Here is a 22,691-nt window from a genome sequence, read left to right on the forward strand (position 1 = left end):
GAGTACAGAATAGTTAACATTTAACATTTACAGTAAATAGAGATGGTATGTGGGCAACAAGGAAAAAATGAGGAGTCTTGTGGTTTTGTGCTCTGGTGCTGAGAAGTTTTGCCTTGGAATTGTCTGTAAAAGAAAATTACTCTGACATTTCAAAGGTATTTTATTCTAGATTCATAAGAACCATGAAGAGGGGTCACTTAAGGTAAAGACTGACTTTTGTTAAGGAAGCAATAGGCCAGGAACATGACTTGCACAGTTAGGAATTTATGATCAGACTATCCTGTGTAGTTACCTTAGGTCACTTGGCTTGTTAGACCTGCCATGTAACTGCTGAGCTTGTCCAGTCTACCATGTAGCCCCTTTTTTGTTCACACAAGGGAAACAGTACACTTCCCCAAAGGCCTAAGCCACCGCTGTATATACTATTTTCAGCTAAAGATAAAAGAAGGATATGAAGAGCCAATTATGGGAGGTTATCAGGAAAGGCACAGTAAAGGGTAAGATGGTTATGCAGATTTAAGAGAATTTTTCTTCTATTTATAAAGTTCTCTTTAGTCATTTAGTGTTTTAGTCATGATTCTCATCCTGGTACCTCAAAACACCTTATAAATGGAGATTTCCTTTATAAATGTAAATGTCTCTTGCAAAAGGAAAATTTCTACTGAATTTTCAGAGTTTCTCTTGTGTCCTCTCTTTCTTATAAATAATTTGGGGATGGCACATTTGACTAGCTTTCAATATCATAACATTTTCTAGTTTTATAATTTATGATTTCTAATGTCTGTGTCCACTTAGGTAGTTTTCAGATTTCATTATCACAAAGAGCAAAATAATGCATATTTTTGTATGAAAATCTCACAGTGCCTTTTTCAAACAAGATAATTCTAAATCTCATCATTGCATTATTTTAAAGTTCTTTTAACACTTGGGGGGAAATAAATGTCCATTTCCTTTGATTTCCGACCCTTGTTAATCTAAAAATAAAATACTCAGGTGAGAGGCAACAAGTGTTTACCTGAGATCCAAAAACTAGCTATTTGGGATGCACAAATTCAGGCAAAAGCCCAAATAGTATTCCCATTAGAGAATGAAAGCAAGGGGTTTTTTTTATGTGAAAGGGAAGGGAAATAATTGAATGAATTAAAAGAATAAATTTTTATTGGTGTTAATAAGACAATGAAGAACTTTCTATAAGTGAAAGTAAGGTAAGTTATTGTTTAGCTCTACATGGTGGTGCAATTCTAAAGAACTTCTTCAATTTACAGTTGGATAGTGAGAATGTCTGCTTTCTTGTTCCATTAACAATTTGTTGTTTAGGATACAATGTTGTTTTAGGCCCAGCCCAAAGGTTATTTTAACATTCCAGTTTTAACATTCCAAAGCTTTGAGGAGTAATACATGGAAGATAGTTCCTCTGGGATGGCAACTTTGTCTCCATTTTGAAGCAGCTCTGTTTATATTATTTTTACACTCTTATCCCAAGATAAAGCCACTTCGGCCTGAAATGTCATGTCAGCAAATAGAAATTTAGATAACTTTTGTGTCCCATAAAATGCTCTACGTGACCAGAAACACAGTTTATCCAATTAATCTCCAAATACAAACACAACTGTGGGTCTTCCCACACCAAACAAGTTGAACTATGTGAACCCAGCCAATCAGATACTTTCTGTTTCTTTTTTTGTGTTTTTAATTTTTATTGTTATTCAATTACAGTTGTATGCCTTTTCTCCCCATCCTTCCACCCCACCCCAGCTGAACCCACCTCCCTCCCCCACCTCCACCCTCCCCCTTGACTTTGTACATGTGTCCTTTATAGTAGTTCCTGTAATCCCCTCTCCTCACTGTCCCCTCCCCACTCCCCCCTGACCATTGTTAGATTGTTCTTAACTTCAATGTCTCTGGTTATATTTTGTTTCCGTTTTTCTTCTATTGATTATGTTCCAGTTAAAGGTGAGATCATATGGTATTTGTCCCTCACTGCCTGGCTTATTTCACTCAGCATAATGCTCTCCAGTTCCATCCATGCCGTTGCAAAGGGTATAAGCTCCTTCTTTCTCTCTGCTGTGTAGAATTCCATTGTGTAAATGGACCATAGTTTTTGGATCCACTCATTTGCTGATGGGCACTTAAGTTGCTTCCAGTACTTGGCTATTGTAAATTGTGCTGCTGTGAACATTGGGGTGCATAGGTTCTTTTGGATGGGTGTTTCAGGGTTCTTAGGGTATAATCCCAGCAGCGGAATTGCTGGGTCAAAGGGCAGTTCCATTTTTAGTTTTCTGAGGAAATTCCATACTCTTTTCCACAGTGGCCTCACCAGTCTGCATTCCCACCAAGAGTGCACTAGGGTTCCCTCTTCTCCGCATCCTCTTCAACATTTGTTTGTTGATTTGTTTCTGTTGGCCACTCTGACTGGTGTGACATGGTACCTCATTGTGGTTTTAATTTGCATCTCTCTGATGGCTAATGATGCTGAGCATCTTTTCATATGTCTCTGGACCTTCTGTATGTCTTTCTTGGAGAAGTGTCTGTTCAAGTCCTTTGCCCATTTTTTAATTGGGTTGTTTGTCTTCCTGGAGTGCAGTCGAAAAACACACCTCTTTAAAGACATCTGATTTTATCTTTTAAAAAGACGCTTTATTTCCTTCCTAAATAATAAATACAGGCAATTATAATATTTATTATGTGAATAGCACTCCCTCAGATGCAGTACCTCAGGCAGGGCACATATGTGACGAGGCACAGAATGTGTCACCCCAAAATATGCCACTTTGGCATAAGAATTATTTGAACTTGATTATTTTTTTAAAAAACAGTAGACAAAGAAAGTGAACAGAAGTTACCCTTTTGTAGGAAACATTAACATTTATAAGGAAGATCTCTATCCATAAGGGGGCCTCCTTCTCTGGACCAGTAAGAGCAGGATGAATAAATCTCTATAAACTTCCTATCAGTGGAGAAGAAAATGACTTAAATCTGCATAACAACCTTACCCTCAGTTACTGTGCTTTGCTGTTAACTTCCCATAACTGCCCACCAAACCCAACATCTTCTTTTGTCTTTAGCTTTAAATTATATTTAAAATGATGGCCATTTTGAGGAGTTACTCAGTTTTCCTGGTTATCTTCCATGTACACATTATTAAAATGTTTGTGTTACTCCTGTTAATGTGTCTTTTTATTACAGGGGTGTCTCAGCAAAGAACCTGATGGTTCGAAGGAAAATTATTTTTTCTTTCCTACACTGCACAGCTCCATGTGGAGGCCAGACCAGCCCTCCTCCAGGTTCCTTCGAATTAATGAACTGCCTCTTCTTACATTCATTTCCTCTCAAATCAGCAGCCTCAGACTATTCTTTTGGTCCCTTTCTTCTTAGTGTTTTCTTGAAGGTCTATTATTTGTTACCTTGACCGTATTATATATGAATTTTTTTATCAGATATTTTCTCTTTTCACAAGTTTTAATACACATTTCTGTACCTTAGTTCAGATAAAGTTAACTGGTATATTGAGACACTCAAAATGGAGGTTGCCCCAGTGACCCAACCCAAATCTAAACTTAATCTAAACCCAAGTCAGCCTGAATATAACAGGAAATGCCTGTCAAGGAAATTGAATGTACACCAATCACAATCCTTTAACTAAACTCTAGCCACTTCACTTTACCCTAGAAGACGGGACCCGCTGGCCTGATGAGGAATCATCAACTTCCTGGCCAACCTGCCTTGTTTTCTCATCCCTTCTTCTAAAGCTCTATAAAACTTGCTCTTGTCCAAAATTCCTTGAGAAGAGTGTTCCACTCCTTGTGAGGCACAGTACTCCCCCAATCCATGGATAGTTTTCCCTTGTATGGAAGACATTAAACCAAATGTTTTTTTTGTTGTTGCTATTTGACATTTCACACCCCCAGACCTGGGACATCACATCTCTTTCCAACATTTTCATTTAAGATATGTATCCAGGAACACATCAAAACCAACACTTCTCCACCCCAGGCTTTTCATTTCATTCAAAAGAAAGTAAAGCCTTCTTTTGATGTCTACCTTTCTTTGCTAGACTGACTCAGAGGTTCTCAATATATACTGGTTGAATTAATTTATCAACTTTAAAGGTTTGCAAGTGACCACACCCTGACTCTAAGTCTCCCATAATGAATTTGTAATGTGTTTCCAGACTCAGTTTCTCTACTGGGATGGGCTCCTATACAGGCCTATGGCCTGGGCTTCTCATTTGAAGCATAGAATATAAATGAAACTGGAACATTGGTCCTTGTCCTTGGGTCAGGCACACTTCTGAGTTTCCAAATCTATTCTTTGACCTGGCTTCTCTGTCCTTTGAGCCCCAAGTCCTGTGGATCCACACCTGACTCCCTGGGTGCTGGGAATCCGTGGTTAGGCCTGCTGTGACTGCCCACAGCAATAGTCCATGAGGGACAAAATTCACAAGAGCAGAGAGCATGACTGACCAAAACCTGTGTAAGCTCAGCACAGTGTCAGGCACATAGTTAATGAGTTGATTAATAAATCTATTTCTGGCTGTTATGTCTGCTTCTACTGAGAACATCTGCTTGTTTTGACATTCTTGCCCTCTTGACAATCAGACCCTTGGAATATTCCTGACCTCCAAGCCCTGGGATGAAGCCATCATTCATTTGTGTGACACTGCACTGGCATTTCAACAAAGACACTTCTAAGCTCCTTGAGTGAGACTGGCTGATAAATTAACAATCACATATCCAGGAAGACATAGTTATATATTCTGAGTTTGAGGGGATTTTGTCAGCAGTGGGACAGAAATAACAGTTATCCTGGAAGGAAGTCAATGTTCTTCAATCTTCCTCAATATTTCTTGAGGAAGCAATTTCTTTCGACTGTTTTCTTTGAGGTGAGACAAGAGGGAGTACGCTACTGTTTAGATGACATTCTTATAGATAAATTGCCTTGGTGTTTCTGGCGATGCAGGCAGTGAGTGGGTTTTCTCCACCTGTTAAGCAGACACAGAATGCAGAGTGGTGAAAGGGGGCAGGGCTCTATATCCCCCACAAGTGACTCCTCCATTTTAGATACTCTTCACTGCCATGAATACTCAACCCAAGCCTTCCATTGTGCTTGCTCCCGCTGTTTAATCACTTTGACTTTAGAGAAACTATTCCATAAGGTTAACCCATATTTATCTTGTTGAGTGCTTAATGAACTGAACTCTGTTTCCAATAATCCATCAGAACCAACCTTTCCTATTAGCAAACTGCTTTACCCATCCTCGTCTTTTCTGATCTGGTTGGGAGGGGAGACAGGAAGTATCACTTCTTCTGCCAAGTGTGATCTATGAGGAAATAAGCTTTAAAGGCTTACTACCTTAGTAGTTAGACTTCAGGGAGTGTGCAGCCAGGTGTAACATAAGTAGAATGTGGAAAAGAAAAGGAAATCTCTTCTGCTTCCAGTTTACTGGTGTCTCAGAAGCAAGCTGGAGTCCCCTTTACAACTGCTCCTCCCTCCCAGGCACAGCCTAACCATGGCCCTTTACCCCATTCATGCCCTTAGTCAGGATCCTGCTGAGTTTCCTGTTATTCTTAACTAGAAACTGTCTCCTACACTATTTGTTCCACATTACCCCCATTTGACCCCTAAAATACAATTCTCTTCTATTCTCTCTAAGCAAAAGGACTGGGGACATCCTGGGGACCTTTTATGTCCAAACCAGGAGATATGAGGTCCCTGGGGCCCAAATCATTTTAAACTAAGCTTGAACTGTGAAAAGTGATGGAACAACTAAGATAAAACTGAGCTCTAACATTTCTTACCTTTTGGGGTAATTGCACCACAGAATAAACCGTATTTAAAGAATTTTCTTGTGGAATAGTTTTCTGTTAAAAACAAAAAAGCAAAAAAAGAAATCATCATCTACCCCTGCATCACATAGACAAGGCCAAATAGATGCCTAGAATCCAGAGAAAGGAAAGCAGAGATGGGGAAAAAAGGCAAGAGGGATAGAGGATTCTGGAACAGAAATGGGTAGTGGGAAGTGCTCTCATAGATGATTGTTATTATAATTATTAAGAACTTGTTTAAAGAAATAATTACATTATTTTAAAAGTTTCTTGTGTTTAAATGAATTTAAAGATATATAAGTCACATGAGCTATGAGCCTCTAAGGTAATTAAAGGATAATTTGAAGTAATATTGCTAGTGTTGCAAATAAACCTTTCCATCAGTCAAAAGAGCCTTTGGAACAAATCACTAAGGATGACTGATGGTACTGAACAAAACAATACAACAATAATAGCAATAACAAAAGCTCCTTCCAGGCCAGAGAAAAATATCCTGGGAAAATGAAGTATATTCCTGAACATCCAGGATGTCCAGTCATGTGGTCTCCTGGGAATGTGTCTTGAGTGGGGTGGGGGTGGGCCATGAACATAAAATGATCAGCTTGGACAGAAGCCAGCCTGAGTGGAGCACAGAGCATTCTCCCTACAAGAAGAAAAGCACTCTCTGGACACTAACTTTGAAGAGGAAATGTAGTGTCTCCTCTTGGAAAAGTTGTAGGTAAGAGTAGGAAGGTGCACCCTGGTTGAGAAACACCAAGGGCTAGAGTAAAACTGGGATTTTGAGGTGCCAAAGTGTTCTTTTCTTTTCTTTTCTTTTTTTTAATTGTTATTCAATTACAGTTGTATGCCTTTTCTCCCCATCCCTCCACCCCACCCCAGGTGAACCCACCTCCCTCCCCCCCCTCCACCCTCCCCCTTGGTTTTGTCCATGTGTCCTTTATAGTAGTTCCTGTAATCCCCTCTACCCACTGTCCCTGCCCCCACCCCCCTTTTCTTTTCTTTTTTTTAAATTAAGTAGGCCTATGCAGAAAAATGATCTCATCATGACCTCTAAGGAACTGTTCCAGCCTGGACTACAGTGATTATTCCTGGGGAGACTTTTGAAGTTGTCTACATAGTTCATGCCTCCAGATTGCCTCTGTTTATTTGGCTATTTTTAAACTTTATTTTTATGCTCTTCAGAGTTTCCTTTGGATTAACCTTGTGTTTATTTACTTCAGCTTGATAACACACACTTGGGAAACTCTGAGTGTGGGCCCAGAGCCACTGTGGGCCGTTTGAGTCCTTTCCTGATGGCTTCTTGAGTTGTATCACAGAAAAAGGCATCCCTAAATCCAATCTACTGATCCCATATGCTAAAGGGATCAGGCCTGCTGAGTGGCTGTTATGAACTGTGGAGGAAAAAGGTGATTTCATAGGCCATAGTGTGAGCATTATTGGTTGGGTCAGAACCAGGTGACCCACAGGTCACCAACTCCTGCATGAGAGAGAATCCATAAAGACCCAGGGGAGACACAAGTGCATTGGGTTTCAAAGGCTATACATCCTCATCTCTCATGTTGTCCAAATACATGGGAAAATCTTGAGTAAAACAAGACGGGCCTTAGAGAGAAGGATAAGACTCCAGGAAAGAAGAGAATGAACTCACATTAAGGTTAGAGATTGTGTCATACTCTGAGGTTTCTCCAGACGGGGAATAGTAGTTAAGAATTTCCTGATGAGTGTCCATTTTCTTCTCTTCAATGGACTCTGTAACTAAGTTGGTAGAGAATCAGAGCTGGCCCTTCATTCCACTCACTATCCCCATTGGCCCTCTACCCCATCTGACAACCTACTCAGGGTGACCAATTATCCTGGTGTCCCTGTAACTAAAGGAATTTACAGGGCATGAGACTTTTAGTGCTAACCCCGGGAAAATCCCAGGATGAACTAGTTACCCTCATTACTTTACTTTCCAATCTCTGAAAGGGGTGGGGACTGGAGAGGGAACTAGAAGGATTTTGGCCTTAGTTAAGGACTCAAGCACTCTCTCTACTCCAGGACTGAGGGTGCAGGCAGATGTTGTTCTCCTTGAGGCACAGACTATGGCCCCTTCATTTCTGAATCCTTATGCCTAGCACCAAGCCTGGCACACAGCATATATTCGTTGAATAAATGAGGTAGAAAAGGCATGAATGAGAGTGAAACAAAAATGGTACATGCTCTACCTTTTCTGTTTTGTCTCCATGTAATGAAAATAATTGTCACCAGTATAAAGACACTGAGAAGTAAGAAAATCCACAGGAATTTCAGGGCCATGGTGGAATATAGATCATCAGTGATACCTTTAAAGAGAGAATGGGTGGAGGCACAGGGAAGGAAAAACAGTCAGCTAGGGAAAATAACCCAACTTTTGGAGTAACTTCCACTTTTCTCCCAGTCTGGTGACTTCTTAGGGGTCTCCTGTTTTTACACAGGACCCATTCCCATGGGAACCAGTAGCTAAAGAAGTTGTAGGTCCTGAGACTACAGGTTCTTAGAGAAAGAGGAAAGACGGTCACCTTCACAGAGCTTCTGGGTGTGGATGGGGTTTGAAGAGTTGCTGCTAATAGGGTTCCTGGCCATGCAGATGAAGGTCACGTCCTTTTCCCCCAGCCTCCAGGATATGGGGAGGATGGAACCATGATGGGACTCATTGGTTGTCTGCCCCAAGGACTTCCAGCTGTAAGTTACATCCTCTCCTCCCTGTTCCATGGAACATGTGAGATTGGTCACGCAGGTGCCATTCTTATTGTTCTGCAGACCCATGGTGATTTTGGGCTTTGATAGGTGCTCTGTAAAGGAGAATGGATAACCAAGGGTGGAAACTATGCCTATAGCTCTCCTTTTCCTGAATTATTCTTATAACTTTGGACCTGAATCTCTTTGAGGTGCTACAGAGTAGACAGGAAATGGCAATTCAGAGCAGAATTATCATTCTTATCTGGGAAAGAGAACTATCTAGGTCTGCTTTCCTACAGCTGTATAGCAACAACAACAATAGTAATAGAAATAATAGCAACTTAACAAGAATGCAGCTGCCATTTACTAAGTACAGCCATATGGCAAGCACTGTGTTAAATGTATTTTAGATGTTAGCTAATGTTATCTTTTTTACAGGCTCACTAGTTCCCTGTCCTTAGGCTTCCTTGAAGAGACTCACTTAACTCTTCTGGTGGAATAACACTTTTGGTCTCCCTACCTACTTGGTGTTCACTCCTCTCCCTCCGAAGATGAGCAATTGGTTCATTGCTGAGATGATAAGAGGTTGACATCTATCATCTACATTTCTGTATTTGTGGGTTTGAACTGATAATATTGCTACTGAATGTGGTTTGCCTCCCCCTCAGCTCCCAGCTAGTTTGTCTGCAGAATGCATGTCTTCTGTTCTCTTCAAATATATATATGGAGGACACACCTGGATCAATGTGAATGGCCTACCTCTTACAAACAAACATGGAAGCCCATCTCCTGGTATCTGTGATATTACAATCTCAGTGAGTGAGGCAGCTATTCTTCTGGCTGGTTGAATAATTGTTTTATAAATTCATCTTCCATGAATGGGCTCCAAGCTCTAGACTTAGGGAAAAATATTTCTCCTAGCTTGCTTTAAGAGAAAAAAACAAAGCTATTTTTTATCTTCCTTCCAATTCTTGTGTCTATTTCTCAACTGATTGGAAACTGTAGGGGAAGAAGTGTGATTGATGTTTATACCTGATACTTTTTCTAAGATAGAGATCACTTTCTTCTCTATTATGGACATGGGAACAGAGTTTCAAAGATATTAAGTAACTTGGCTAAGACCATGCAACTAGTAAATAGAGAAGCCAACATTAGACCTGTGTGATTTTCACTTCTCATTCCACCCATCTGTTGTACCACACTACCTCTTACAGAATCTTGGAGAAGGAAGGGATCTCAGGGGTCAGCAACATCTACTTCATTCATGCAGGAGTTCTTTCACAATCTTGCCAAGAGTTTATCCTGCCTTTGCTTAAACATCTCCAATGTCAGGGAGTTTACTACTTTACCAAGGCAGTCATTCACTTTTGGAACTGGTTCAACTCACCATAGACACGCAGCTCATACTCCTGGGTGAAGGGATGCTGGAGGGATGAACTGTATATCTGTACATGATAGGCACCTGAGTCATTCTTATTCAGTTTGCTGAGCTTCAGGGAGTAGTTTCCATGTGAGAACTTCACCCTTTTCTTGTTATGATTTTGAGTCACTATGACAGTGTCCTGATTGTTTGCTGTTTTGGGCTGTATGGTGATAAGTGTAGTTGTGTTAAAGGTCCAGACAATGCTGTCAATCAAATTTACTGAGTGCATCACAGGGAAAGTCACAGACCCACCAAGGGCACCAACCAGCTCCTTTAGGTCTCTAGAGGCTGCTGACCCTGCAGACACAGAATCATAAAATAAATGTGAGTCCCTGTCCTTTCCACCAATTACTCACCCACTTTGGGTTCTCGGAAGATTCCAAGAAACCCTCACAGTCCAACCCAAACAGCCCCTGGGAACCCCTTTGGAACCTCACTCCCTTGAAAGTGTTGAGGTCAGAACTCTTTCTTGAAAGGAGTGAAACCCCTATGAATCCACTCTACTCCCAGAGACCTCTGGCTGAAAAAATGAAGCTCTGAGGTAGATCACAAGAACCAGCTCCATCCTTGACAAATTCCTGCAGGAGGACAACTGTGAATTTAATGTCCAAGCCCCACTTAAGGCACCATCCTGCTACTTCCATTGTTCCTGGGAGAGCTAATTTGGTGCAGGTAATGAAGGAGCAGCCTGCCTGATATGGAGTAGTGATTTCCAAGCACAGCACAGGACATTGGGTTGTAAGTTATAAGTTCCTAACGACAGTGATAGCTTAGAAATTTGAGGATAATTTATTTTTCTATTTTATGACAAAGAGGACTTGAGAATCCTGATTTCCCTTTTATGTCCTTTGGTGACCTTCCTTCAAGCATAAGCTGCTCTCCCAGTACTTCAGAGTAAGAGAATCTGATGCTGCCAAATGATCACCTAGTCCCTTGATTACAGATTCTTGATCTTGGCCAACTTCATTTCTAAATTTATTTTCAAAAGTACTGTTTTTGAAGCTGATTCTTGTGATCAAATATTATGCACCTTATAATTTATCAGTCAGTGAATATATTTTTTGAGTCCCTCAGGCCCTTATCAAGTCATTCTGTTAAGGAATATGATTTTTCAAAAAACTATTCCCCCTGCTTCCTTAATACTAAGGCAGGATGGTATTTTAGTTGCTCTTTGATCATCTCAAGGGGTATCAAAGTAGTCCCAGTAAATGTTACAAATGAAATAAAATTTTTTTGAATTTTTGATGGACAGTTAATACATTTATTCTTTCACTTTAACAACAGAGATGGAAGGAGTTAATACAAGGTCCAGCACAAATAACACTCCCTTTTTATTACAAAATCATATGCATGTGATTCTGTAACATAATAATATCCCATACCATATGACATTTTAGGTAAAATGTTCAAATTGCTGTCCATCTCATGGGAGATACTCTCGTATGCTACCAACCACACTCAAGCAGGCATTACTTCTGCTGGACCCTGTAGTTTGCAGTCAAACAAAGATTGGATATCATTTGCCTTCAAGTAGGTGTTACCCTTGGATTTAGGGCAACTGAGTAATTTTGTCTTCACATAAGGTTTTTGGGAGATATTCTATTCAGGGAGGTGACAAAACTTCAAGGATGTGGCTTTAGTGCTTTAGCACATGTGCACACATTTAAGCTCTGAACAGTTATTCTTTTTCACTTCACACATGTGGTGCTACATCCTCAGGGTAAAAGTAAAAAAAAAAATGTGAACCATGTGGTGACATAAAAACATCTCTTCAAATTTATAGTTTTTTTTGGAGTGAAACTGGAGGATGATAGTGCAAATTGCCAGGGTGGGAAGAGGGGTCATGAAAGAAGAAAGTAGCTCCATGCCACCTCCTAAATGTGAGTTTAGAGGGTGGGGGCAGGGTTGGTGAGTCCAAACAAGTTTTGTTTTTTCTTTCCAGTTGACTGTGAAAAGGGATGCAGAAACAAGGGACTTCTCGTCTCACCTGCCCAAGGCCGAACTGCGTTTCCCCTTTCTGTGCTGGCTTCTCTGCCTACAGCTGTGACTTTCTAGAGTTCTACCATGTCTAAGTAGGCCGTGCTTTTCTCATTCGGTCCTTCCTTTCCTTCACAAGAATTTATTTGGTTCCATATTTGTTCCAGACACTGTTTACGAGCTGAGGATATAACTGGGGACAAGATAATAGTGATCTTTGCATTCATGGGGTTGGGAGATTGTCATCAAATAAGTAACAGCATGCGTTATAAAAGGGGGAGTAACAGGTACTTGGGGAAAGTACAATGGGTGTACTTAACATGACCTGTGGGATGAGCTGACTCTGGAGAATGAGTGACTACTAATGCTTACCTACAAAACCAGGGAGAATTTGATCCCATGATACTCATCTACCCTCCCACCTGGATCAATGCAGTGAGCAGTGTAACTTGCCTCCTTGGCATCCATTTAAGCCCATCTTCATTTTGTTTTATCCAGTTGGTTTGGGTACAAATGATGGGCACTCAGCACAGATAGTGGTAGCCTTCCTCTGGAATGGTAATTCAGGGGTATCATATGACCTGGGGTTGATTGTATCTGAAGAATTCAGGACTTTTGCTCTAAGGCCAGGATGACTGAATGAAGCTGTGGGAAGATATGAAGCCCAGGACAGCCATCCACTTACTACCACCAGACAAGCAGCCAGTACTCTCTTCTCACCAGGTCTCATTTACTATCTACCTCACAAACTTTTGTTTTGTGCTTTATCATTCTCTCTGCTTATCTAACTTTATTCAAGACCCATAAAGCCTAGTTCAAAGCCCTTCCCTATGGAAGTCTCCAACTGTTTGTCACATGCACCTTGTGACAATCCACCAGTAATTTATTTTTTACTTTAAATTCTTCAGAAGGAGATATTCTCCTGAGTAGTGATTGGACGTACAATTTTGCTTTGAATTAGCCAATTTCTGTAGGCATTTTGTTCCAGATCACCTGGTGGTGAGGCCTGGGGTCCCACCCAAGGAGGGGTGGAGATGGCTTCTCCTCCCAGGATGCATGGAGTGGTGTAAAAGATTCAGAGCTCTGGCCTAACTGGTATTCAGGAGAGCTGGGTTTCATTCTGGCTCATTCATAATAATAACTACAACAACAAACACTTGATGTCACACTGTAGTTTGTAAACTAGTTTAATGGGCATTATCTTTCTTGATTCTCAAATCAAAGCAATTCTGTGAGATAGAAGTGAGGCTCCACTTTATAGATGAGGACACTGGGGTTTCAAGATACTAAGTGATTTTCCCAAGCTCCCAAACTGGAAAATAGCAGAAGTGGGATGAGAAGCTGATTAGTTCCTCTGTCTCAGAGGCCTGCATTCCTTCTACTATTGCCACACCTCTTACCACTTTGAGTTTCAGTGTTCTCAACTTTCATAGGAGAAAAAGTAACCTTTGTTTGCCAGGACTTAGGGGAAGATGAAGGGTGAATACAAATCTGAAAGCATTTGGAGAAGTACAGAGCAGTCTGTGTCATGGTAGGAGGCAGGAGGGAGGGCAGAGAGTAGTGTTATGAGGAACAGACCTTGAGAAAGCTTCCCATTATTTGTTTCATTTTCACAAGGATGGCTAAAAATAAGAAGCAGAGATTTCCCAAAACTTCTTTGGGTGGCTTCTTGGCAAGGTGAGCTTCTCAGAAAGTGGTTTGGAACCTAATGCCTGTAGACCAGTTACTCACACCATGCAGGGAATATTCAGCAAATATTCCCTGCCAACCTGCCTTTAGAGATTAAGGGAGCTGGGGGAGGAGGTAATTTGTCTTCTTCTCTAGCCAAGATGCAGATATTTTTGGTGTTAGGGAAGTCAGCTTTAAGATGTCCTCCATAACAGAAAGGGACAACAGCTCCTCCTCTTTGCTATCTCCCTTTACTTTGAGTTACTACCTCTGCCCCTTAACCCATTTCTCCAAGGCTCAAACACTGAGTGGAGGGAAGGAGCCAAATTAGGAGGAAGGGATATCATCAGTATAGCTAGAATCAAGGGATGGTGACTTAGGAGAAAGACTTCAGGTTAGGGGAGGGTGTAAAGCCCACCTCCCACTTGCCAGCCCAGTCCCTGAGCACTTCTCCCAGTACTCTGTGCCTCCATCAGAATGCACCACCATGTCATGGCACCCTCCTCATGGAAACCAGGGATTAGAGCATTATGGAGCTGGGAGGACTCTTAGGGACTACTTAGTTCAGTCTCACTTTATAAGTGAGGAGACTGACGCTCTGAGGGTTTTATAGTGACATATTTCAAGCCAGTGGAAGACCAAGATTAAGAATCAGGGCTCCCAAGGCAGGGTTTCCCAGGCAGTGCCTCCTGCCACCCTTGAGGTCTGTGGCAGTCCCTCAGTGTTCTTCTGATGAGCTTAGAGGAAGGTCTAGGAGTTGGGGAATGGGGATAGGGGTGATTGGCCAGAGTCCATGGAACTTCCCCTCAATCAGAGAGGTTTCAGCTCCCTGCACTAGAGTCATTTACTTGTTTGTTTCTGTGTAAGATTTCATTTCAGAAAAAAGAAACCACTGGTTAAAAAAGAAAAAGATTTTGGAAACTACTTCTCTTTACCCAACTTCTCCTTAACAAATGTACCCTGTAAAGAGCATTTTAAATCAGTGCCATGTACAGATGACCCTTGACTTAAAATGGGGTTAGCCTGATAAAACTATCATAAGTTGAAAAATCATAAAGTCAAAAATGCACTTAATACACTAATGTACTGAACATCAGATCTTAGCCTTGCATACCTTAAGTGTGCTCAGAACATTTACATTAGCCTACAGTTGGGCAATTATCTTAAGTTTCATTTCTACATATTTCATCTCAGGAGTAATTGCCTTCCTCTTTTTCTCACCAGAAGCAAGAGACACCAATAAGCATTTTGTAGACATGATGGGATGCAAAAACGTAAAACTCAAAATCCAATAAACACTGGCAACACAGTACACTGTAGAGTATAGGCTGTAGACCTTCATGGTCACATGGCTGACTGGGAGCTGTGGGTAGCTGTTACTGCCCAGCATCATAAGAGATATTACTACCTTGGGAAAGAATCAAAATTCAAAATTTGAAGTTCAATTTCTACTGATACACACCATCATGAAGTCGAAAAAATCATATTGAGCCATCAAAAATCAGTGACTATCTGTACATGAAAAAGAGGCTTACAAACCTCCCAGTTCACCCTACAAGTTCACCACTCCTCCCACCCTAGCACACAGTGTTCACATTCAAGCTCTCTATTACTGCTCTGATACTTGCTCAACTCCTGCCTCCTCTTTCTTGTCTCTTCTGGTCCTTTCCAACACTTTCCTGTTTCCCCCTTACCCGCTTCTTTTTGTTTGTTTTCTTTTTTTACTTGTCTTATTGGCACTCCTGTATCACTTAATCGTCATAGTATCGGGGTGGGGGGCAGGCTATTGTGCCCATTTTCCAGATGAGAATACCGAGGTTCCAGAGCTGCTCCTTAGCTCCTCTTAACTTGGCCAGCGTGGGTCCCTGTTGGTGTATTCACATTCTGGAAACAGAGTTACTTGCTCTTCTTGGGCATTTCTAGTCCTTACTTTAGACTCACATACTTGGGAGGAGGGTGGGGAAGGAATCACAACAAGCTCTCCTGGGAAGATTCAGGTTGAATATGCATTTATGGAGCACTTCCCTGGTGTTAGCTACAGTGTTAGGCAGGTTGGTGTGATAAAAAGAACACCAACTTTGGAAACCCAGTCTCTGATCTCCCTCTTATTAGCTGTGTAATTTTGCCCAAGATACTTTGACCTCTCTAAGCCTAAGTTTTCTCATCTATAAATCAGGGATAATAATGTCTATCTTATAGACTTGTGAGAAGATTGTATAAAAAAATGCCTTAGAAGTAGGAGGAACTTAGTAAATAACAATTATTATTATCATTGTTTTGTCTTTGATATTTTATTTAAAACACCACACTACTTCAAGTTCAGTTTTATTTTCCATTATATACTTTTGAAGACCAAGGTTCAGAGGCTGAGTAACTTACCCACAAAATATAGATACTAAGTCAAATCCAGGAGTCCTTGTCTAGGGCCAGTACTGTCCCCACTGTCTTGCCCACTGGAGGCTCTATGACAATCCTGTATGCCTTTCTGCCATGGAAAGTGTACCGCACAGCCTGACCACAGCCTGCTGGAGCACGACACACACTTGTACCCTGATGCCCACAGTTCAGGTTTTGGGTTAAAGTTGCACTTCAATCACCACTTCTGTTCAGGGAAATGGCTTACACAGTGAGAGCCTATTTTAGGACCAACTGCTTAGAACCAGGTGCTTCCTAAAAATACAAATTTCTAATGAACTCAAGAGGAGTGAGAATCTGTTGGTATTGAACATTTGGTCAGGCTAGGTGATGTGGTAATAAAAGCCAGGAGTGCTGACTGACTGTGTGGTCTTGGACAGATCACTATAAGCAGGCCTGGGGCACACATAAACAAATTAGTTATGCCAGGTCATCAGAGGGAGACCTCATGAAAGTACCCCAGAGTTTGATGACTGGAAATATATTCCTAATTTATGGAGCTCCTGGTCTGTTCTGAGATCCCTCAGGTTAGTAAAATGTCCAAAGACTAGAGTTCCTGTGACAGGTGGAAGAAGTCTCAAGTCCTTCATGACACTAATCATAAAGTACCTACAATATGAGTTGGGTTTCTACATAGAGGCTGATTAAATTGCTTGAGTTAAGAGATAAAATGCAAATGTTTTCTTTCACCAATATAATTGTTTTACATAATCATTTAAAATATATTTCTAAATATAAAACACTTAGATATCTTATAAATGTATTTAAAGAAAATATTTTAAATATATGAAAAAAATTGTGAAAAAAATAAACATATACCTATATGATATAATTTTGCTTTCAAAGGTGTCCTCAAAGGGAAGGCTAAGGTCCAGAAAAGATTACATTCTTTATCTAATTTGTGGCAGAAATTGTAATTAGGACATAGGTCTTCCTGACACACCACTTTTTCCAGCCCTTGCTTTCCTAGGACAGTCAGAAGGGGAGTTGGTCCCCAGAGTCATTCCTTCTCTACTTTCTTCAGTCTCTTTCTGCTCTCAGTGATTCAGAGATCATAGTGTGACAGGATAGTAAAAAGCTAGGAAAATTCCTGAGTAACCATAATAGGGAAACTGAGACAAGGAAATAGAATAAGGCCAAACACTTTGCCCAATTTACAGCCAGATTGTGAATTGCAAGATCTTATCTCCTCTAACGAAGGACACTTGAGAGCAACGGTTTATACTTCTCCTAAACAGAATACATAGCTTAAATCTCCCTGGTCTGGAAGCTAGAGAACAGAAACCCAATTAATGCCATTTGTGTCAGTCAAACCCAAGGACAGATGAAGTCAAGAGAACAAATAATAAAAACTTCATTAAAAGACAGACAGACCCAAGAAAGTAAAACAGTAAAGCAGACCAAAGAATACCCCCCATATGCTCATTTTTGATGCATCAGCATATTAAAAACACACCTGGACAGCTGATAAATGTTCTGCTGTAACCCTTCCTTAAGATTCTCACCTGCAGAAGAGGGATAAAAACCCTCAAGACAAAGATTGAGTGTGGGCTCACTCTAGAGCATGCCTATCCCCCTTGCCCAGGCATGAACATTTTACTTCCTCTGAAATTCTAAGGAAAGGGAGCAGTGGGAAGACAGCTTACCCTCTGGTCCTGTCTCTAGGGCCTCCTTTTTCCTGACTTCTCAGTGAGCTAAAAGCAGCTCTGCCTTGACTCACTTCTGTCACTGGGACCTTCACTTCTTAGTGACCTAAGAGAAGCCCCACCTTGGCTGACTCCTTTCCTATAATGTTTCTAGGGAGCCAAAGCAGAGCACTACTTAAGCTCTCTCCTGTCACTTCTTCTACCATAAGTTCTTCCTTTGTTTCACTGTCCCCAGTACTACCAAAGTCACCTGTACTCATGCTGTGAAATCTTTCTTACACAGTCAAGAACACACATACTACAGGCACAGGCTGCCCTGAGGCAGACATGGTCCGATCTGTTCCCTGTACAGTAACAATAGGATGTAAAAAGAAGTGTTAGATAAAGAAACAGAGCCTGCTGAGTTGAGCCAGATCCCCAGAGTGGACCCAGGATCCTCATAATAAGGAAGGCAGTCAAGAGAGCAGGAGGATCTGGCTGGACTCACCTGTGAGCTGGTAGAGTAGAAAGATGAAGATAAAATGAACTGGGGAAACAGGCATATTGTTCTCTGGAGGTCAGTTGTTAAAATGAAACCACTTCTCTCACATAGCACTCAGGTTTCTTTCCAAACTGAGGTTTTAAGTAGGAGGGGTCATGAGATTAGCAAGCAAAAATGAATCACATCTTCTTCTTTCTTTTTATAAATATTTATTTATTTATTATTGTAATTTCCCATTGCCATTTATCCACCCTATATCCTTTTCTACCCCCATCCCCCACATCCCACCCCTGCAATCACTATTGTATGCGTCCATGAGTTCTTTCTCTTTTTTTTGCTCAATCCCTCCACTTCCCAACTCCCCCCCAGAGCAGTCAGCCTACTCTCTATGAGTCTGTCTCTATTTTGCTTGTCAGTTCAGTTTGCTCATTAGATTCCATATATGAGTGAAACCATTTGATATTTGTCTTTCTCCGACTGGCTTATTTCACTTAGCATAATGTTCTCTAGGTACATCCATACTGTCGCAAAGAATAACATTTTCTTCTTTTTTATGGCCAAGTAGTATTCCAGTGTGTAAACATACCATAGCTATTTAGCCCATTCCTCTACCGATGGGCATTTGGGCTGCTTCCAAATCTTGGTGATTGTAAATAATGCTACAATGAACATAAGGGTACACATATTCTTTCAAATTAGTGTTTCCAATTTCTTCAGATAGAAATCCAGATGGGGCCCCAGCCCTACTAAGACAATGCTTTTAACTGAGCCCAAATGGGACCCTAAGGAATGGCCTTCCTCTCTGAGAGCATTGTAAGAGGTGAATATTTGAGGGACTGAAGAAAGGAATCCCTAAGCAGAAAAGTCTGAATATGGTACAGGCAGTGCAAAAAAAGCTCACAGAGGACCCCTCTGAGTTTCTTGAAAAAGTCTACCACGTCTATAAAAAATATACTGAATTGGATCCACCAGCCCCTGAAAGTTTTAGAGTGGTGAATATGACCTTTATCTCTCAAAGTGAACCTGACATTGGAAAGAAACTTCAGAAGTTAAAGGGAGGAATAAGATGAATCCTTCCCAATTAGTAGACATTGCCTTCAAAGTTTATAATGACAGAGAACAGAAAAAGGCCCAAGAGGCCATTATTTTCTTAGAACAGGTTTCAGGGTAATTCCATTAGTGGGCAAGGGGCACCAACCCCCATCTAAAACACTTGCCACTAATCAATGCATGTGTTGCAAAGGAAAGGGGCACTGGAAAAATGAGTGCCTTATGTGAGGGAAAAGGAAGTCAGTCTGAGAATTTGAGAGTTATGCTGGGAAAAGCATTAGTTCTGAAGATGAGTGATGGGGCCCAGCGGTTCAATTATTATAATAAACCATTAAAGCCACCCCTCACCTCCAGGAATCTCAGATAAAACTAATAGTGGGGGGACAAATTATAAACTTTTTGATTGATACCAAAGTGACATATTCCATGGTCAATAGACCTCTGAGTCCTCGTGGTGGGCTGTAACTCTAGCTGAAATTTCTGGAAGCCCTGAAAGCCAGTGTGTCTTAAAACCATTGGAATGTGTTGTGGGAGATATGGTTTCAACTCATAAACTTTTATAAGTTCCTGAGTGTCCAATTAATTCTGTTTTGGGGAAGGGACTTGCTGTCAAACTTCATGCTCAGATCATTTTCTCTCCAGAAGAACAATAGCTCCACCTACAGGTCCCTCCAAAATATGCTTGGCAGCTCCTTATGAAAACATGGGAGGAAGAAGAAAAATGACCCTGGCCAGAAAAAGTTGAGAATGGGGTAAACCCTAATGTGTGGGCTACTGGAAAGTCAGGGAGGGCTAGTGAGCCTCCCCTGTTAAAGTGGATCTCAAACCAGGGGCTAGGACTCCCCAAAAGGGGAAGTATCCCTGTGGAAAGAGGCCCCAGAAGGAATATAACCAATAATTCAAAAGTTTCAGGAATATGGACCTATTGAGCCCTCATACTCCCCGTTAAATACACCCATATTGCCTGTTAAGAAACCCCACTCAAATGAGTATCAATTTGTACAAGATTTAAAGACCATAAATAACACTGCACAGGACATTCACCCCACTGTCTTGAATCTTTATATTTTGGTGAACAGTATATCTGAGGACAGCCTCTGGTATCCATTATTGGACTTAAAAGATTTTTTTTTTCTTTTTGCATTCCAGTTGTACAAGATTTTTAACCATTGTTTGCTTTTGAATGGCAGGACCTGGAATCTCAGGTCAAAATTCAGTACCGCTGGAAAGTCTTACCACAAGGGATCAAGAATTCTTCCACGATTTTTGGGGACACTCTGGTCTAGGACTTAGAGGATTTAAGGCTAGAAGGAGACACACTGTTACAATATGTAGATGACCTCTCAATTACTGGGACATCATTTTAGCAATGTTTAGCTAATACTATAGCTACCTTGAAATACCTGGCAACTTGTGGCCATAAAGTATCAGCACAGAAGGCCCAGACAACAAGCAGTAAGGTGTCTTGGGTTCCTGCATGAACATGGCAAAAGGACTCTTATTGGAAACAGAAAAGAAAACAATGATCCAGATGAGAGCTCCCAATACCAGGAAACAGTTAAGAGGATTCCTGGGTATGGCAAGCTACTGCCACTTTTGGATTCCAAACTTTGGGCTCATTGCTAAACCACTGTATGAAGCTCTGAAGGGACCAGAATATAGCCCTTTAGAGTGGTTGAAGGAGTGCACTCAAGCCTTTGGGTTCCTAAAGGCGCACCTGGCTTCTGCACTGGCCTTGGGGCTTCCAAATCTACTAAAGCCCTTTCAATTATAGGTGCACGATAGGCAGGTCGTTGCCCTAGGAGTCCTCACCCAAGTGCTTAGTGACATTCTGCAACCCATCGCCTACTTGTCAAGGAAACGAGATCACACTGTCGAGGGCTCAGCTTTTACAGGAAGCTGAAAACTTTTCCTTGGCACAGCCTATCACTATTTATGCCCCTCACCAAGTGTTAAACCTGATGGAGCAAAAAGGAAATTTACGGCTCACTGTTGGAAGAAGGGGCAGGTACCAAGCAATTCTTCTGGGCAATCCCGACACCTCTCCCAAAATTCTAAGTTAAATTCTGCCTCTATTCTTCTGGAGGTGGACTCAGCTGTGCTACTGCATGACTACTGAAATAATTGATGAAGTTTATTCTATTAGAATTGATTTACAGGACTATCCTCTAGAAGAGGCAGACTGGACTCTATATGCATGTGGAAGCAGTTATATGGACAAGGAGACAAAAGGCTGAATATGCATTTGCAAATTTTGAAGGAATAGTAGAGGCCAAGGCCTTACTGCTGGGAACCTCTGCTCAGAAAACTGAACTGATTGTATTGACAAGGGCACTAGATTGTTACACAAAAAGGGGGTGAGTGTGTATACCAACTCCATGTATGCTCGCCTAATTTTGCATGTATATGGTTCAATCTGGAAGGAAAGAGGACTATTAACCTACAATAAAAAGGAAATTAAGTGTGCAGCAGAAATTTTAAAATTATTAGAAGCTGTCCAGGTACCTTTACATGTGGCAGTTATGCACTTCCCTGGGGCATCAGAAAGAGGACACTGAAATGGCTAAAGGAAACAACCTGGCTGATGGAGCAGTGAAAGAGGCAGCTAAAGGAACATTTATAATGCCTTTGGGACCTGTTTTAGACTTGTCACAAGTTGAGCTGATGTTTTGATGAAGTAGGCCCTAATAGTAAATGGAGAAAGAATAAAAAAAGGATTATACTGCTTCTTGAACATTTAGTAGAACCAGTCATGAAGCATTTGCATGAGGCCCCTCACTATGGAAGGTACTCACTAACCATATATATTGAACTGTGGTTCATAGGTCCTGGAATTTCTAAAGCCATACAAAAGTTATTGCTTGATGTGTTGTGTGCCAGAAGAACAACTCCAAAATAGATCCCCATCAAAAGAAAGAAGGGAAACAATACCAAGGACGGTGCCCATTTGAGGGCTGGCAAATAGACTGTTCAGATGCCAAGGGTCCGAGGGTGTAAATACTTGCTAGTCTTTGCTGATACCTTTTCAGGTTGGATAGATGCCTATCCTACTAGAACTGGGAAATCCTCAGAGGTAGTAAAAGCCTTTTGAGGAAGGTAATTCCTTGCTTTGTCTTATCCACCAGCATCCAGAGCAATAATGGACCTGCTTTTGTTTCAGAAATTACATGGAAGTTTAGCAAATTTTTAGGAATCAAGTGGAGGCTCCACATGGCATGGAGACCTCAGGCTTCTGGGAAGGTAGAGAAGATGAATTACACCTTGAAGAAAAATATACCCAAATTGTGTCAAGAAACTCATCTCTATTGGGGTCAAGTTTTACCTATTGCCCTGCTCAGGATAAGTATGGCTCCTTGAAATGGGATTCAATTTATTCCTAAGACATTGTTTACCATTTCAGGCTATGATTGGTGTGGGAGATAAGTATGTAAATCAAGAAGTGAAGGTAGGGACTTCCAGTCAAGATGAAGGCATAGGTAGATACACTTTGCTTCCTTGTACAACCA

The 22,691-nt window shown here is 41.1% G+C and overlaps 1 protein-coding gene across 3 annotated transcripts; it reads right to left on the minus strand.

Moving 5' to 3' along the window:
• Window positions 1-1,817: 1,817 nt before the first annotated feature.
• On the minus strand, window positions 1,818-18,279 carry SLAMF7 (SLAM family member 7). Of its 3 annotated transcripts, none has more exons than XM_024571349.4 (7): window positions 18,142-18,279; window positions 9,913-10,245; window positions 8,366-8,638; window positions 8,033-8,149; window positions 7,474-7,580; window positions 5,799-5,861; window positions 1,818-4,981 (listed from the first exon to the last, which is right to left on the minus strand). In XM_024571349.4, exons 1-7 carry the CDS (start codon window positions 18,194-18,196, stop codon window positions 4,910-4,912), a joined length of 1,020 nt encoding a protein of 339 aa, XP_024427117.1. In that variant the 5' UTR covers window positions 18,197-18,279; the 3' UTR covers window positions 1,818-4,909. The 3 variants fall into 3 exon arrangements, with proteins under 3 accessions (XP_024427117.1, XP_045038098.1, XP_045038090.1); XM_045182163.3 differs by lacking the exon at window positions 18,142-18,279 and adding an exon at window positions 17,655-17,795; XM_045182155.3 differs by lacking the exon at window positions 8,033-8,149.
• Between the last annotated feature and the right edge of the window lie 4,412 nt (window positions 18,280-22,691).

The sequence above is a fragment of the Desmodus rotundus genome, chromosome 12 (assembly GCF_022682495.2).
Source record: "Desmodus rotundus isolate HL8 chromosome 12, HLdesRot8A.1, whole genome shotgun sequence".
Taxonomy (NCBI): domain Eukaryota; kingdom Metazoa; phylum Chordata; class Mammalia; order Chiroptera; family Phyllostomidae; genus Desmodus; species Desmodus rotundus.

What these genes read in the sequence shown, in the direction of transcription:
- SLAMF7 (XM_024571349.4), bottom strand. Translation starts at nt 18,196, where the DNA reads ATGCCTGTTTCCCCAGTTCATTTTATCTTCATCTTTCTACTCTACCAG. An exon ending in ATGGAGACAAAACAGAAAAG is followed by an intron (nt 7,581 to 8,032) that starts GTAGAGCATGTA and finishes CTACCAACTTAG; the next exon opens with TTACAGAGTCCATTGAAGAG. An exon ending in TGGTGCAATTACCCCAAAAG is followed by an intron (nt 4,982 to 5,798) that starts GTAAGAAATGTT and finishes TCTGCTTAACAG; the next exon opens with GTGGAGAAAACCCACTCACT.